Consider the following 17,458-nt stretch of genomic DNA (forward strand, 5'->3'; position numbering starts at 1 on the left):
TGAAATTAATTATAATACTAAAAATTTGTCGCATTGATCTGAAAATTCAAACTCTAAGAATTCTACGGACCAAAAGTCGATGTAGAAGGTAAAACACTAACAATTAAAAATGAACAATAGACGATGATTAATAAAAAATAATGAGGTTAACTTGTGGTTAAACTTTTTCAGCAGATACATGTATCTAAATGTATAAAATATATAAAAAATAAAAGTTAAGGAAGCTCAAATGAGATCACGTAAAAAAGCTATTTTCACCCTCGTATTTCAGCGACCGGTCCGTCGGCGGCTGAAGACTGAAGAGCAAAAAAGGTATAGCAAGAAAAAAGAAAAGAAAAATAAAAGATCCAGAGTGAGAGTAAGAGGAGGATAGTGTAAATAGGGAGCCGTGTTTCGTAAGTGATCCCAAGAGGCTGAGGCTACCGAGAACGATCTTATGATTGACCATGTTACCAGAATCCCAAGGGAGCATTTTCTGGGCGAACAATGTTCTGCTGATTTTCTGACAAATATTGTTCGAGTTAATGGTCTCATCTATTATTGAGTATCAGGTATATATTACTTTTCTTTTCATTGTATCTTTTTATTCACCGAAAAAATTATCATAATTATAATTATATTATAATAAAAGTGTTGAGTAATGTTGATGATTTTACATATTTATAAATTTTAAGTAAGAAAGTTACTAACAAATTGTAATTATAGACTATTATTAATTATTATATTGTCTGTAAAGTTGATGAATATCAGAAGATCAAAGTTTGCTCAGAAAATTTTTCAGGATTCAATTACAAGTCACGAATGAAATATTATTTTTTTTTTAATTGTTAAGGATAATATTTATCGGTGAAAGTCACTTTGTTATAGTAGTCATCATCACAATCTTTAATGATCTGTTTTGTATATAATAATGTTTGTTGAATGAAGGGTATTTTGATTCGACTTTTCACCTCATAGTTAATATTAAAATATAAGTGCCGAGTGACTTTTGAGCCCCGGTAACCATCGATGTAATAAATATTGTCAGCTAGGATACAATTATTGGTGCAAATTATGCAAATGGTTATTTAAATTGTCGATAGTAATTGTTATTCCACGGAAAGTACTTGCGATTATTGTCAATCATCTTGACATTTTAAAATTACTGATGTATAGTAACCATTAGATAGAGGTTCATGACAATCATTCCCATTAAATTCCTATACTATAGCTTTAACATTATTTTATGATTGCAATAAATTTCATAGGCAACAAGCATTTAATTAAATTTTTTTTTTTAGATTTGATGAATTTATTGTGAGAACAAAAAATTTGACACTTTCTGAAACTATTTAATCTCTCTTAGATTAATTTTTGTCATATATTAATCTTGAATTTATGTGCATAAAAATTCAAAAAAATATGATTTACATGCATGAAAAACTAATTTGATCCAAGAGAAAAATTTTAAGCCAAAAATATTTGTCAGAAAAATATTTTGTGCATTTAGATTTATAAAAAACACTTTGAATTTGAAAATAGAATTAATTTTAATATCACCGGGTGGTTCAGTGGTTTAAACACTTGATATATATTCAAGAGTTTGTGGGTTCGATTCCCGGCTAGAGTTCTCCAAAATTTTCTTTGGATATTTATGTAAATTTCACTATTCTCAGCTTCCAGCTTATCGAACTTAATTGAATATCTTAAGAACGGTTGATAGTTAATTTTCAAACATATTTTGCTTATGTATAAGATGAAATTTCAACAAAAACGCTTCGCTCGATAGATAATTTAATTGTCTATCAAAGAGCGATGCGCTTTTTTGAAAAATTTTAATTTATTTATGCATAAAATGGATTTAAGATTCCATTTGTTGTACAAGTATAAAAAAGATACTTCCGTTTGACCAATAGAGGGCGAGAGAGAAAAAAGTGTAAACCCTTTTTAAGTAAAATTTATAACCTCTAAAATAAAAAAAAAATGTGTAAAACTTTTGAAAGATTTTCCTCTCTACAAATAAATAACCAAAAAGAAGAAAGTACCTTTTTTGTCGTCATCGTCATCCGGATGATCACCGGGGTGATGAAGATGATGAGCCGCAGGATGGTGCGCGTTAATTCCGGGCACAAGCGTATGGCTACCTAAGGCCGGATGAGAGTGGTGGGGATGATGATGACTAAGGAACCTAACAGCGGCCGCGGCAGCCTGATGCTGGGCCTGCATTGTCTGCTGGACTTGGCTCTGCACATTGCCCAATACCGAGTGGTGTGGGGGCCATCCCGCCAAATGGAACGGGAAGACCGGGGTCGCCCTTTGGAACAGCCTCGCTGCCGGGGCCAGCAAAGACGCTCCGGTTCCCGGCGTTCCACCACCAGGAGGCGGTGGAAACGACAGGCCACCTCCTGGTTCCAGGACCATATTCGGCACCAACTTGACAACCTTTATCTTAACCGGCAAAAATCCTTCGCATCTATCGACTCACTTCTGATCAAACGATTTTCGAGGAATTTTCTTTTCCCAACATTTAATTTCTCAACCACTCGTTAGTTCTGCTCAATTATAAACGATCAATTTTCAAAAATTATATCCTGGTCTCCATCGATTGTACTTTCCAGTTCCGTCCGACGGTACGTGGAAAAAATTCACATGTTCACCAGCATTTCGCACTTAGAACAGATGTCACTTTTACAGACTAGACCACGTGCTCCGTTCCACTAAAAACTTCAATTGTTCAATTGAAGAATTATTTATCTTTTTGGTTCGAATAAAAATCAACAATCATTATTATTACTATTATTATTTTTAAACAATAAATAATAACTCCATGTTTGTAAAATCCAAGCACGATTTAGCACTTTAATTTCACTTAGTAAATTTTATAATTTTTCAACGAATTTAACCAAAGATTTAACAACAAATTTTGTAAATTATTTTCCTAATTTATTTGTTGAAAAACCATCAATATTATTATCAATGGCATGGAGGTAAAATCACTGGACAATTGAGAATAAATCCTTGATAAACTGAACACTGAAAACTTAGTCCTGGTAAAAATATGAGAATTTAAAATTAAATAATTACTGTTATCCTACCAATAAAACTGAATTGACACATAATTAAGGATTGACAACAGAGTGTAAATGAGTCCTGTGTGCCAGGATCGGACCACTAGTACACGGGGCACGAGCCAACGGCACAATACTATCTGACTAGACGCCGGACTGAATAATTCCCCACCAGAGTGCTTCGGCAGATTAAAACCCGTTTGAGCTTCCACCCCGAGTCGCTCTCGATTGGTTCAGCCGCTCGCGGGTTCCGGGGATCCGCGATCTTCCGGGCCAATCGCGGAGCTCTGTTCCCGATTGTGGCACGCCCGGAGATTGTTTTTTTTTTTGTTATTCACGGTGAATTGAATCGACGCCTATTCAGTGTAGATACGGCTCCTTTCGAGGTGTAGTGGGCATGTAGTATATCGTGTTGTATAGATACATGACCGGTGCATCGTGATACCGGAAAGTGGTGGGGTGAATCAATTGACGGGTGCCCCGAATTCAGCCGCAAGATGGCTCCTCCCTGGCACCTTTGTTCTGACCAAAATCACCCTCCGTCACTCGGGTTTATGTTTAAATCCCAGTGATATTTTTTACAGACTGAGAAATTTTCTGCTCCGGACTTCACTTTGCTTTAGAATTCAATGTATTACATGCTTTAATTTTATTGATTTTTTCGAATGAAAATTATTTACCCACGGTCTATTGGGCTTTTTTTTTTTTTTTTTTTTTTTTATAATTTTTTTATAAATTTTTTTATAAGAATATAAAATTCGTGAAGGTAAAACAAATTATTGTTTGCTTTACTTAGTTGTAGAATTTGATTATATTTTACTGAGAAAATATACTCTTTTATTTCAGATTTTGAATTTTCTAAGCTAAGGCAAGTCGATAAATTATTGAATCGAGACAATCGATTCTCTTAAAAATAATCTTCTTGAACCAAATAAATTTTTTTCAAAGTAGGTTTCTCAAATTTCAATTTTTTTTCTTTAAATTATTCTGTTATTTTTAAACAAGATACAAATGTATTTCTTCTAAAAAAACCTTTGGTAATTACAGAGAAGTGGGGCTCCACCTATTTTAGATGAAATTAAAATGATGTAAAAAATCGAAAAATTTATCTTTTTTCAAACTGTTCTTCTTCACGGCGGATTTATAATAAAAATGATAAAAATTATGAAAATGATATATTTTGATGTTTTTTTTTCATTTGAAAATTCAAAAATTTTGAATTTTCTCAGCAGGAAGTTAAAAATTTCCACCATAAAATATTATGGCGTTCTTTGAAGAGTGCACATAAAAAAAATGAATAAAGTTTTAGTTTGTAAAATTAAAAAAACCTTTTTTTTGTTGTGATTCTCTGGTGAAGGGGCGTATACATACCACCTCTTTACTGCTTCGGAGCGAGCCTCGAGGGTACGATCCTCTTTTAATAAGTGAGGGGTTGGGAGGGTGGAGGGAGCTGAGGGTGGCTCGGAGGCGTTAAGTAATTACGTCTATTCTCTTCTGGGGAGAAAATTACCTTTACCCCTTGCCCCGAATCCCGAGCGTCCGTGAGGCTACGGAGGAGAAAAATTGGGAAATTAAAATTAACCCTTGTTTTTCATTTTTCTCATTCTTTACTTCCAACCCCTTCTACCCTGCTCGACCCTTCCTACATATAAATGTATAACGTGTATTACTTTATGTTCTCAGATTAAATACATCTGTATACAAATAGTTATGATTATGATAATTTTTATTATTTCTGTAAATTAAATTGTAGGCAGTTGAGATTTTTTATGGAACGATGATAAACATAATTGGCTGAATAAACTGATGAAGATGTATATAATATTATAATTTCCTTATGCATGATGTACAATTTTAGAGTGGGGGGAGAAACACTATATTCATAAGCGCATTTCCCATTTCCGTCATGACGTGTATTGTTAAGTTTTATAATAAAGCCAACATAAAGACTTGACTGGAGTATATATAATATGTATTGTCTGTTATATACATGTAGTGAAGAGAAAGAACAAGTCTCCACGGAAATTTGATGTATAGCAAGCGCGTGCCCTGTTTTATTTCACCGGGTTTTCACCTAAAATGTGAAATATTGCGCTCGATAAATTTTTTCTAACTTATACATAATACGAGCATCCTTTTTCTTCATCAGTACTCTTCTCTGTTCACTTTTTATTTTATATATTTCTCAATTTAAAAAACTCAAACACCCTTATGTTTTTTTTTTATAGAATTCAACTACATTATTTTATAAATGGGAGTGATTCGAAAAATGACAAGTCATTTTTAGTTTGAAGGAAGGCTGAGAAATGTATAACAGAAAATTGAGGGATGGGTATAAATATAGTTACACTCATGAATGATGTAACAGCGATATCAATATTATTAATACGCTAGAAATTAAAGTGACTTTTTACAATTCAGTTTAATTTTATTGCATTGTAAGAATGTTAACTTTTATAAAGAAAAAGTAAAACAAATTGAGTGTTTACCAAGCTGTGAAAAATAACATTAATTTTGATTTAAAAAAAAATATTAGTTTTTATTAATAAGCGAAAAAATTTTAAATAAACAAAATTTTCGTGAGTTTAAAATTCATGAGTTTTTTAAAAGTAACTTGATTGTTAATGTGTTTAAACAAATAAATAACAATTCTTTTTTTCCAGAATATAATGCATTATTGAACGAGTCTTCTTCCATGGAGAATGTATATTCTTATTATATTGGCAGGAAACAGGTACACAGCAAAAGTAATGAGAGCACCACCATTTTCCTCTTTTTTACCCTATATTGATAATTGCAATGTAAAAAGCAGCTGTTTGTTCAAAAATTAATGAGCTTTAAAACAATGTGAGTTTACACAGTGACCAAAGTGTTTGTTAATATTTTTAATTTCTGACAGTTCTTTACTTAAAAAAAGAAAGAGGCTGTCAAAACAAGAAAATTTAACCGTGTTAACTAAGTAAAATTCAGTTTATTTTATTTTAGTTTTGGTATTTAGCGAACATTGATGTTCTAACATGAATGAAGAAAAAATTTATTGTTAAAAAAATATTGTTTATAAAAAACACGATTTTAAAAATTACTCCTGCAAAATTTTCTATGCAAAAATTTATAGCATAGAATTTTTTTTAACTATGCCCATTATGATATTTTTGTACCAAGCGTCTTGAGCCTCTGACAAAATATCCGCGACAAAATATCACATAAAATCCATGATAAAAGAGCACAACACGGTAACGAGCTTATATATTGGTAATTTAATTATTAAAGACATTTTGTCCAGGGATATTTACTTTAGAGATATTTTCTCCAGGGATATTTTGTCGGAGGATCAAGAATTATAGAACCGATATTTTTGCTAATTTTTTGATAAAAATCACAAATTTTCAATAAAATTTTAAAATAAAAAAAAAAACACTATTTCATAAACCTACTCTCAATAATTTTTCTCTAATAGCCTCCTTATTTACAGCAATTTGTCAAATAAAAATAAAAAAAAAATTCAAAGTTGTGATGTAGATCTTTTTTTCGAATTGAATTTCCTGAGTAAGCTTGGAGCAAGCAATAGGAGAAAGAGGAGGGATGATAAGGTGTGCGAAGAAAAAAATGAATGAGTAGAGGGCGAGGTGTAGGTTACCGTGGAAACGCGAGAGCGGCTCCTCTGCAGTTGCCCAGGCAACCCTCTAACCACAAGCCACCCCTAAATAACCGTCAGAAGATAGGCAGCGAGTCAAGCAAGAGGGGATGCTCACCAGCCTCGAGAAGCCTCTTTCTACTAGTATATATATGTATAATATATCTATATATCTACAGCTAGTCTCTCGAGGGGTTGAAGAGCAAAGAGAGTCTTTTGCCGGTGATGCTCTTTTGCCGGTTCAGAAGTGCTTTGGCTAGAGTAAAGAGTAGAGAGGGTACAGACGATAACTGTTACTGCTCGAGGTGAAGAGACCTAGTTAATTACTAAAGCGTTTTAATCGTCGTCGTCGTCCAAGTTTACTTCTCTGCAGCATGAGAAATGCTGGGTTAAAAGGGTAACTACCAAGAACCAGTACAGAAAAGTATAAAGAACAAACCGTCTGGATACTTATGCTTATACTTATAGTTAAAATGTTACTTCGTAAATTATAAGTACAAAGAGGGGAAAATTTTTAAGTATGCGCATTTTTTTGGTAAATATTCAGGATTGACTAACTATGATATTAAAACATTAGTGTAGTCTTTAAACTTTTATTCGAATTAAAAGTTTAAAATTTACGACTACTTTTCATTAAAAACCTTAATATAATTTTTATAATCTATTGAAGGTCAACTAAAAAAAACGGAGCTTAATTAGCCATCACATTATCATGCAGCATACAAAAATGTATTTGAAAGAAAATTTGCTGATTTGGCAATATATGGCCTAATATAATTTGATCTTGACATATAAAGCCATGTAAGGTTTTATGCACAGAAAAAAAAATTTACTTGCATTAAGTAAATAATTTTGAAGAACTTCATCTTCTTAGTTTGAGTAGAAAAATTCTTAAGCTAAGAAAATTTTCTTGGTTTAATTAAATTTTTCTTGATTCAAGAATTTTTCGTCTTAATTCAAGACAGTGAAACTTTTCAAAATTATTTTCTTGGTTCAAGAATTTTTCACTTGATTCAAGTTAATTTTTTTTCTGTGTTTAAGAATGAAAATATAAGTTATCATAATTTTCCAATTTTGTCTAAAAATTTGTATGCCTATTAACGTATTCAATTAAGCAAAAATTGTTAATTTTAGGAGATGATTGTAATAAAATAATTCTAATCTAGAAGTATGAATTTCAGGTAATTTTTTTGAATGCCGTAAAAAAAAGGTAACCAATATTTTTACCATCCAATATTTTTATAAATTATTTATTAATATTACAAAAATACAAAAAAAAAATTACAAAATGAAAAAAATTGAATACAAGTTTAAAAAATTAGCAGCTGATAAAGTGGGGAATCTCAAAAAATTGGTACGTGACCATGCTCACGATTCCAACCCTCCTAGCAATCTAAAGTAAAAAAATAAAAAAGATTATTAGTCTAGAGTAATGTCGCTATGCCATGAACTAGGGAAAAATTGAAAAAAAATTTTTTCACAAAATGACGACTGCTTGAAAAAAAAAAAAAAAAAAAAAAAAAATTTTTTTTACTACTTTTTTTGACTTTTTTAAAAATACTAAAAATTGATATTTGGAGATGACCGTAGTTCCCAACTTTTGAAAATTTTCAATTTTCTGAGCGGGAAGTTAAAAATTAACGTCATGTCATTAAAAACATTTATGTTGCAAGAAATAAAAATTAATTTAAAAGAGTTTTTAAACTGTTCATTCATTTATTATTCTTTAAATTATTTAGCTCGCGTAAAAGTAGTAGAAGAAGAAAAGATTACACTTAAAGTGGGGGTTACATTATCTTAAAGTTCTTCACGGGATCGTAAAAAAATAAATGCCTGCTAAAAGATTATGAAATTTCATTAAAACTAATTATATATTTTAATCTTAAAGTTTTATTGCACTTAAATTTCATTTAATATCATTTTAATTATTTTTTATTTTCGCGTTTGTGAAGAAAAAGCCATTTTCATGTTCATTAAAAGAGAAGGGATGATCGGCAATCAAGGGGTGGTTTGTTCGGATTTAAATGCACTGAGTTGTAAGATTACCTCTACGGTGCTGGGTAAGTTAACTGTGTAAATCACTAAGAATTAATGTACAGCGGCAATGTATTACTTTAAATAGTACTAGAGAAAGAGGGTAAGTGAGTGACGAAGTACGCCTGGGGCTTTTGCAGTGTCCTGGAGTCCGTGACTAATTAACTGCCGCTCTCGTTAATCGTACTAGTGTAATACTGAGGTACATTGAGACTATGTAAACATTCAGTCAATTAGCAAGTCTCAAAAGTTTAGATTATAATTTACTTTTTATCGTTATCTTTTTTATTTTTACATGTACCAAAAATAACTGTCAGATAGTCCCTAGAGGTAGGTTAAAAACAATAATTTTTATTTTGTAACATAAAACACCAATCTTTACTCTCTAGTAAGGAAAAGATTTAACTATCATGCGCCATCTATCGGAAAATGTCAACAACTTTTGGTTGAAAAATCATATATGGGCATATGACCATAACAGCTCTAATGTAGGCATACCAAGCTATATTAAACTCTATATGTCTATTTAATTAATCTACCTGATATGACCAATTATTCATATCAAGCTATACATGGACACATCAACATATTCCAAAAATTATGTACGGAAAACATCAGATGATTATCTATCTTAATTAATTAACTCAGTATTTCCAAAGTGTAGACTATAATCTTTTAGTAACACCCACTATAGCATCAATAAAACCGCAAGATGGCTGCGGTAATACAACTCTGCATGCAACATATTTCTCAGTGGCCTTTTATTCACGAAATCACAACCCAGAGCACGCGGCGACGGTTAGTTCTGATTAGCGGCAGGGCGAATGATGTACATCTGGCTAGATGACGTGCTTCGAATGCTAAAACACCAGTGTCGCTCATGCAGCCCACATACATACAGATATTTATTTAGGCTCGTCTTGGTATAAATATAAGCGGAAAACCACCCTTCGAGGTAACAGACCGTATATCGCATATTGCCTAAGATGGTGAGCCTGTTAAAAAATTTGCAACTAATAATCAACGAGGTATAACGACTTGGTACTCATGAGTCGAAAAAAAGTAAAAATCACCCTAGAAAAGCTATCTTATCGACTTGAGCCGTCTTCATGCATGATGGTAGGTATTTTATTCAGATGTCTTTATACTTATGTAGGTATATACATACGGCAGTCTTAAATATATACTGCGGAGAATCGGAGAGTATATCAAGCAAGTTCTCGAAGAATGAAGAACTAAACCGGAGATGAAGATGTGTACGTGGATATGAGCAAGAAGATATGAGCATACAGATAGAGATAGAGCACGTAGATGTACAATACATTCTTAACTTGATTTATGAGTTAATACTTAACTGCCGGTAAATAACGCTAATCACACACTCTTATTACGTCGTGGCTGTGGCTATTGCACGTCCAACTCCAACAGCCAACAGTTGAGTCGAGGGTCAAAGTTTAAAATATTTTTTACGGCGTTAAGAGTTACTTGTAATTTTTAAATTATCCTGCTTATATTATTATATTATTATATTATACACTCAATATATCTTTAATTTTATTGTTCATTATTTTATAATTAACATTCATGTCTCGTGTCTTTAAACGTCGAGGGAACGTGGGGCTAAACGATCATCTTTAACTTTTTTTTTTTTCTACTGAAGAGTAAGGAGAAGAAGATTATTTTTGAACATGACTGGTATGGGTAAGATCGAATAAGAAGAAAAGAATTTATCCTTAAATGGTGATATAGTGATGTGAGCAGCGAAATGCAAAATTTATAGGATTTGTATGAACATTGTAATTTACAGTATTTCCAGTGAGATTTTTATCGTTTACGCTAGAATGAGCATCATAATAACACGAATTAATTTTATCACTGGAGCAAAATTCACTGTGAATAAGAGGAAGTATTTGTCTTTTTTTTTTTTTTTTGCAAGATAAATGATAGGAGTTCGTGATGATTTCGTAATATCGATCATCATAAAATTACATAAATTCTATTATGACTTCATAACTGGAAATAAACACACATATTTTAAAATTAGTTTGAAATATAAAAAACATTCAGTACTTAGGCACTTGTTTTGTAAGAATTATTTGATTAAAAACAAGAAATAAATTCGAATAGACTTCTTTTTATTAAAAGCTAGATACTGTTTTCAATTTTAATATTTTTCTACGATCTGTTACTAAAAAAGAAAAAAAAACATTTTGAAACCAAATTTTTGTAACCCAACGGGCTTACGATTTTAGTTCTTTGTTGAAAAGTTGATGTGACGTTTTCATTATTGTCGCTTTTCATTGCTATGATGACCACTTTAGCAACGTTTACCATAGCAACGGTTACTATAGCAACGGTTAAATATTAATGAGTTAAATTTTTAAAAATATTGATTGATTAAATTGTCGATAATAAAAATTTTAACAGAAGCGCTCAAAGCTTCAAAAATTGAAGTATAGTCAATTTATTTTTATGTCTCGATTTTTGTAATTTTAAATTAGTTCTTAAAAAGAAAATCATTTTTTCATTTTACCAAACGCCATTTTCAGTACGCTTCTATTAATCTACTTGGAGTTAAGAAAAAAACGGAATTTTTGGCCAAAATAAAATCACCCCGATAAATAACTAATTAAGAGCTTTAAATAATTAAACCAATCTCTAAGAAATAAATTTCTGACTTTTCAAAATTTTTTCAAAGAAATAAACCGCAATATCTTTTAAATTGTTCAGATTCATATCATTTTCTTTATCACCCCTATTCTACTAAAACTCCAAAGAAAGTGTATGTAAAAACTAACGAAAAGCTGACGTGTGAATAAAATGGTTGAAGTTAACTTAAAATAGAGAAAAAGAAAAAAAAAAGAATCAGCGAATCGAACGTGAGGTTAACCAATAGTACTGGAAGAAAATAAAATACCCAATACAGTTTATTTCACCTTAGTGGTAGCTCCCTCGCGCTTTTTCCCTCGTTTTCTTAGCCCTTGTGCTGACTCGTCGTTTTTCTCGAGCCACATCTCCATAGGAGTTTTTTACAATCCACCTCTTCTCCAATAATATCCAGTCAATAAAGAGACCTGGGATAAAAGTAAAACTTTTGATTTGCAAATCACCGTGGGACTCTGAATAAACTCAAGTAGTCAAATTTTTATTTGATTGTAGACCCACTAGAATTTATGATTACGTAACCAAAATTATGTTATTAATTTTCGATTTAAAACGTTAATTGTAAATCGATCTGAGATATAACATATATAAAGGAGTGGTACATTGAAGATTGCTATTCGATAAGAATTGAATTAGTATTAGTGAACAGAAGATATTGATATAAACTGGGGGCTGGGCTAGCGTGTACCGTGCTTTGTAATCACGACTCCATTACCATCAGAGGTGGTCAATCTTCCATAGACGACTTAAGTCAGGGTACTAAAATAAGACGAATTTTTTATTTTTGTTTTTAAAAAGTATGAGGTTGACAAATGACATATAATACGCGTTCGTTTGCAAAACAACTTTTTACGTAGGCATATGTGAGAAATTTTTACCAAGACGGCCTTAATAGCTATATAAATTGGATGCGAGCTTGTGAGCGCAATTAATTTTAAATCCCGTTGTAAGTTAACTTGATTTTATTAGGTAGATTCAATTGAAATCTATCTGTTGCATTGGTCCTTACGTCAAAATTAAGTCGAGTATGGCTCAAAAATATGGTGAAACTTGGTGCATATGAATTTATTGATTTATAACTTTCGATTGAAAAGAGGTGGCTTATTTTTAATAAACTCATGCGAAAGCTCATGAAATTACCTTTAATTGACATCTTGACAATCTTTCGTTATTGTATCTGACTTAAGAATGTAATTGAATCATTGTCAGGCCATGTGTAGTACAACCGAGTTATGAATGTTATTCTATCAAGAATTCTCAACAGATCCTAATGAAATTTACTGTATAGATTCCTTGGACGATTAGCTTGCATGAGCCCTAAAATGAACGAAAATTGTCAATACGTTTAGAAATGGTAGCTCTTCGAAATCTACCTTCCATTTCAGGTGTGGCTGAATGGCATTTTTTTTTAATCTGTCCAGGTTTATAAATATTGAAGTTCTATTAAATATCAGAAAAGCTTCATCGCATTTGCCAATTTTTAAACAATTAATAGAAGATGGCAGTTCTTATTTTTTAAGTAAAAATTTATTAGTAATCGTTTGGAAATTAAACTAGTTTCGATCTCGAATTTGGCAAAAATTTCACAAATTTATATAGTAAATGTCATTACATTTATTATATATCTATTCAAACACTGATTAAAAAGAAAACAAAAAAAAAAAATTTAGAGGAATTTTGTCGCGTTTAGTTAAGTTGAAAAGTTTGTGAACTAAAAAATGTATCTTTATCTTATAATTTTTCGTTTCGATTCAAGACGATGAAACTTTTCAAGACGTTTTTTTCTTTAATCAGGTTAATTTTTTTTTTAGTATAAAAACGTTTTTGAACCATAATAATAATAATTTTAAAGAATTAGTTTTTTCATCAGCATACCCCAAAAAAGTGAAATAATTTATCAATTAAAATTGAACTCATTTTCTTAATTTACAATTTAATTGTATGTATCAATCTACCCTCTATATATTTTATATTTTTCACCAGCTGGATTTTTATACTGTATAATTTCAGCAATAAACCACTCTCATTTACTTGATTACATATTTTTTTTAACTCGCCTGAAACCACAAGTTTCCAGTTAATGCGATTGAAACGACCGCAGAATATTATTTTCACAAAAACGATTATAATAATTTATCTGAAACGAGATATATATTATATTATATATAAAATCGATGGCGATAATCGGTGCGATCAGACATTGAATGTGCGATAACGACGTAAAGAAACAACTATCTGAATTTTTCAATTTCGCCGGTCCAGGTCCGGGAAGTGGGCTTGGGTTTGTCTCAGAAATCGTTATAATTATGTTATTACAATCTTTGTAACATAAAAATTCTCTTTTCTTCTCTTCTCTTCTCTTCGATCTATAAAAGGATACCATCTTGAAACAATGGAGGAGATAATAAAACCCGAGGGTAATATATTGAGTGTATAAAAATATTTTGACCGGGTCGTTTAGAATAAATATACGAAAAAGCCGACGCCAATGCTCGATGATGAAGTTATCCAGCGATAATGGCTCCATTACAGTCAACTCGAGGGAGATCGGTATATCCGGTGTACATGCTAAAAGAATAATAAAGTGTATGATAGGGAGGGAGAGAGACAAGAATAAGTTGGGAGAGCAAAGGAGCTGAGAAGTAAAAGGAGAAGGCGAATTACTGCAGAGGATAGGGGAAAGAGAGGGCACTCCTCACCTTATACTTACTACGGCGATTGTTTATGTTGGCTGATGGCCACTTATGGTGCACACACATCGCATTACAGCTCTCGACTCCTCGTCCTCGTCCTCGTCGGGCCGTTACTTAGCCCGTGGCCCCGGTACACTGTTGTGTAGGGTAATGGCGAACACGTTATGGATAAAATATATACTTAACTGAAACGTACCACACGATGGCACCATCCTTCGTATCGTAAGATTATACGGACAGCCAGCTAACCCTTGAGCTTTTTTTCTGAAGGTGATCATAACATTTTGCAGAAAGAGCTTGAGTCGAAAATTACCTGAACTTTACCCATCAAATTTTTGGATTTTGCGTCAATCGATTTTTCTAAATTTATTCTGATTTTAATGAGAGTTTATGGGGAACTATGGCGAAAATCGGTTGCCATATTTATGTAAAATTCGAATTATACATAAAAGATTTATTAATAAAAAAATTAGGAAAGTGGTTGACCCGCTAATTTCATACTTAAGCGCTCAGAATAAAAATTTTTTTTTAAGAAAAAAAAATCTATAAATTTTACATTCACCATTTTTTAAAATAAGACTGCCAGAAATGTCTAGCGCAAAAATAATTCAGCTATCCCATCCATAGTACGTTGATTGAAATGTTTAGTCATATCAGTATCTACATTTCCACTATAAATATAAATCTTAATTCATTAATTATTTATCTCGGTCATTCTATTATCGAAAAAAAAAAAAAAATATGTTTATTCTATTTCGGTATCAAAAGCAGGAAGTATAATGGAAAACATATTCACAAGTGAGTAATATATAATATATTCAGACTGATATGACTATGACGGGAGTTCAATTAATTTCTCTCATTATAAACACACCCACACGCACATAAATTAATATCCTATGATTACTCATAGTGTGCTGGGAGTATGCTCTGTGTATTTTCGTGTATGTATGAGAGAAGACAAACTGACAAGAGGAGTATAAGAGGAAAAAATGTAAAGAAGGGTCCGCAAAAGAACGATAAGACCTTTGAGCGTAGCCGCAAGGTCAGCTCTTAAGTGACCCGTTGCATCCTGTCCAACAGAATTCGAGTTTAATGAAATAACTATTGAATTCCGTATTATATATCTCACACAGACACACAACAGAAAATTAAATTAATATCTTTCCGATTCAGCATTCAGCGTTATTATTTATCATTATCGGCCGGGGTTTTTTATTATCCGATACCCACACTAATCGTTATACATTCATGTCAAAGAGCAATAATTTCATTATACGATTGTTAAGCAACATAATTTGCTTCTTGCTCGTAAACTTTCTCTACATCTGCTATCTATATACTCGAGTATCGTTTGTGTTCGATGAAAATAATTATTCCCGCACGTATGTATGGGCTAGTTTGTCCATTTAGATATCACCTGTGCAGGTGTGATCGGGACAATTACGTTTTTCAATGGATATTAATATAGACATGTTTCTTAATTTATTAATTTATTAATTTTTAATTAGAATCTATTATTTATTATGAATCGACATAATTAAAATTGCATTGGTTTTTTTTTTAATGGTTAAAGGAAACAACTTTTTTGTAGGAGCTCTAAAAAATGTCACCCTAATATAGATCGAATTTGTCAGTGTGTAGTTATATTTTTTCTCATGACCGGCTTGAATGAAAAAATAGTTATCCAGCAGCAGCAGCAGCAGCAGCAGCAGCAGCAGCAGCAGCAGCAGCAGCAGCAGTGTCAGTACAGTGCTAGATAAAAAATAAACAGTGTCAGAATAGATCAATTCCCAAATCATTTAGCGAGCTTTCCAGTAACCACATCGAATCTACGGCACACGCAATTCACTACGGCCCGTTTTGCGTCATGGGAAAACACTCCCGGTCGTCGACACTTAAAGCCTCGTGCACTAATTCTAATCGCCGTTAAAATTGTTTCATTTTATTTTCATCTATCTTTATAAACAGTATAATTCGAATTGATTGTATACTGTTATGTGTATAAATCGTAATAATGAATTGATCGGTATAGAAACGTGCCTACCGATTACTCATGGATAATTAAATGAATATTTATTTTACTACATTAGTCATGCAGATTATTTTTTTTCATAATCGAATGGGATAATTTCTTGCTTTTCTCATCGATTATAATACGTTATAATTTTTTTTAAATAATAATAATAATAATAATCTATGTAATTAAAAGAGCGAAGAAAATTTGTAACAGGTATATCGACGTGAATTGGATTTGATATTTTTTCAGCAAAAGTAATTTATTCTTTAAATAAAATTAAAAGATTAAGAAAGATTTTGTCACAAGTATATTATTATTTTAAAAGGAATTTTTATATATAATTTGGTATCATCATAAAGATCTTGATAAAAATTTGTGCTTTTTGGGGTTTTATATATTTTTAAGAGATATTCAATTTTTTGTGTTAAGTTTTTGGAGCTGTTTTAAATAGTTTGTTGATTCATAAATTTGTCTTGTCACATTTTCCATTGAACTATAAATAAATAAAATTTTACATTATTAAATTATTAAACTATTGAGGTTTTTAAAGATATCAGCTCATCCCGACGTTACACTCATCAAGAGCTTTTATTTGAGTACCCATATGCATTTTCATATATTTTTCATATATACATATATGTAATATATATAAATATAGGAAATAATGATGTGGGTACTTAAATGAAAGGTCTTGAGGAGAGTAACATCGGGATGAGCTTATATCTTTAAAAATGTCAATAGATTACAAGATACAATGTCGAATGCAGCCTAAATTCTTATCATGATAAATTGACTATTGGTGAGAATGATATAAAATCATAGAAAGGCACAACTCCAGGTCGAGACTTTTCCAACGATACCAAATTTAACCATAAAAATCCATTTTATCATATCATTACATTGGCCACAAAATTTTGCTTATTCTTTTAATACTATAGGTGATATATTTAAAAATAATTTGTATTGTGATTTTGCTATTGGATAAAAAAATGTATACATTTTTTTTTTTAGGTCGTGCTCTAGATCAACCAAGAAGATTAAAGATTCGGTATTTCAAGTCTGTCTATATACAAACCGATCTCGTTAACATACAAAATGTCGACTGAAAAGAGCAACAAATCCAGTAGATTTATCGGCAATCATCAGTGGTAATCCTATAGCTACTTAGCGTAAAATCTTATAATCGATAGTTTACTTAACCCAGTGCCACGTGCCGGCACGTGTTATAAGCTCCATTAGAGGGAGACAGTGAGAAAGAGAGAGTAATATAAGTGAACGTACAAATACAAATATACCCCGCGGCAGTGCAGAAGAAAATATACATTGCATCGGAAAAGCTTGTGGAAGTAAGGAGCATCAATGAGAT

The 17,458-nt window shown here is 31.6% G+C and overlaps 1 protein-coding gene across 1 annotated transcript in view; it reads right to left on the minus strand.

Annotated features, from left to right (window-relative positions):
- LOC141527144 (uncharacterized) overlaps nucleotides 1-3,138 on the minus strand; it is a 34,225-nt gene extending 31,087 nt beyond the window's left edge. The window contains exon 1 of the mRNA XM_074242463.1: nucleotides 2,025-3,138. Within this exon, the coding sequence (XP_074098564.1) occupies nucleotides 2,025-2,400 (376 nt within the window). The 5' untranslated portion in view covers nucleotides 2,401-3,138. The remainder of the gene's footprint in view (nucleotides 1-2,024) is intronic.
- Between the last annotated feature and the right edge of the window lie 14,320 nt (nucleotides 3,139-17,458).

Source organism: Cotesia typhae, unplaced genomic scaffold (genome assembly GCF_013202065.1).
Source record: "Cotesia typhae breed Kobodo isofemale line unplaced genomic scaffold, CoteBio_Ctyphae contig_4, whole genome shotgun sequence".
Classification (NCBI taxonomy): Eukaryota; Metazoa; Arthropoda; class Insecta; order Hymenoptera; family Braconidae; genus Cotesia; species Cotesia typhae.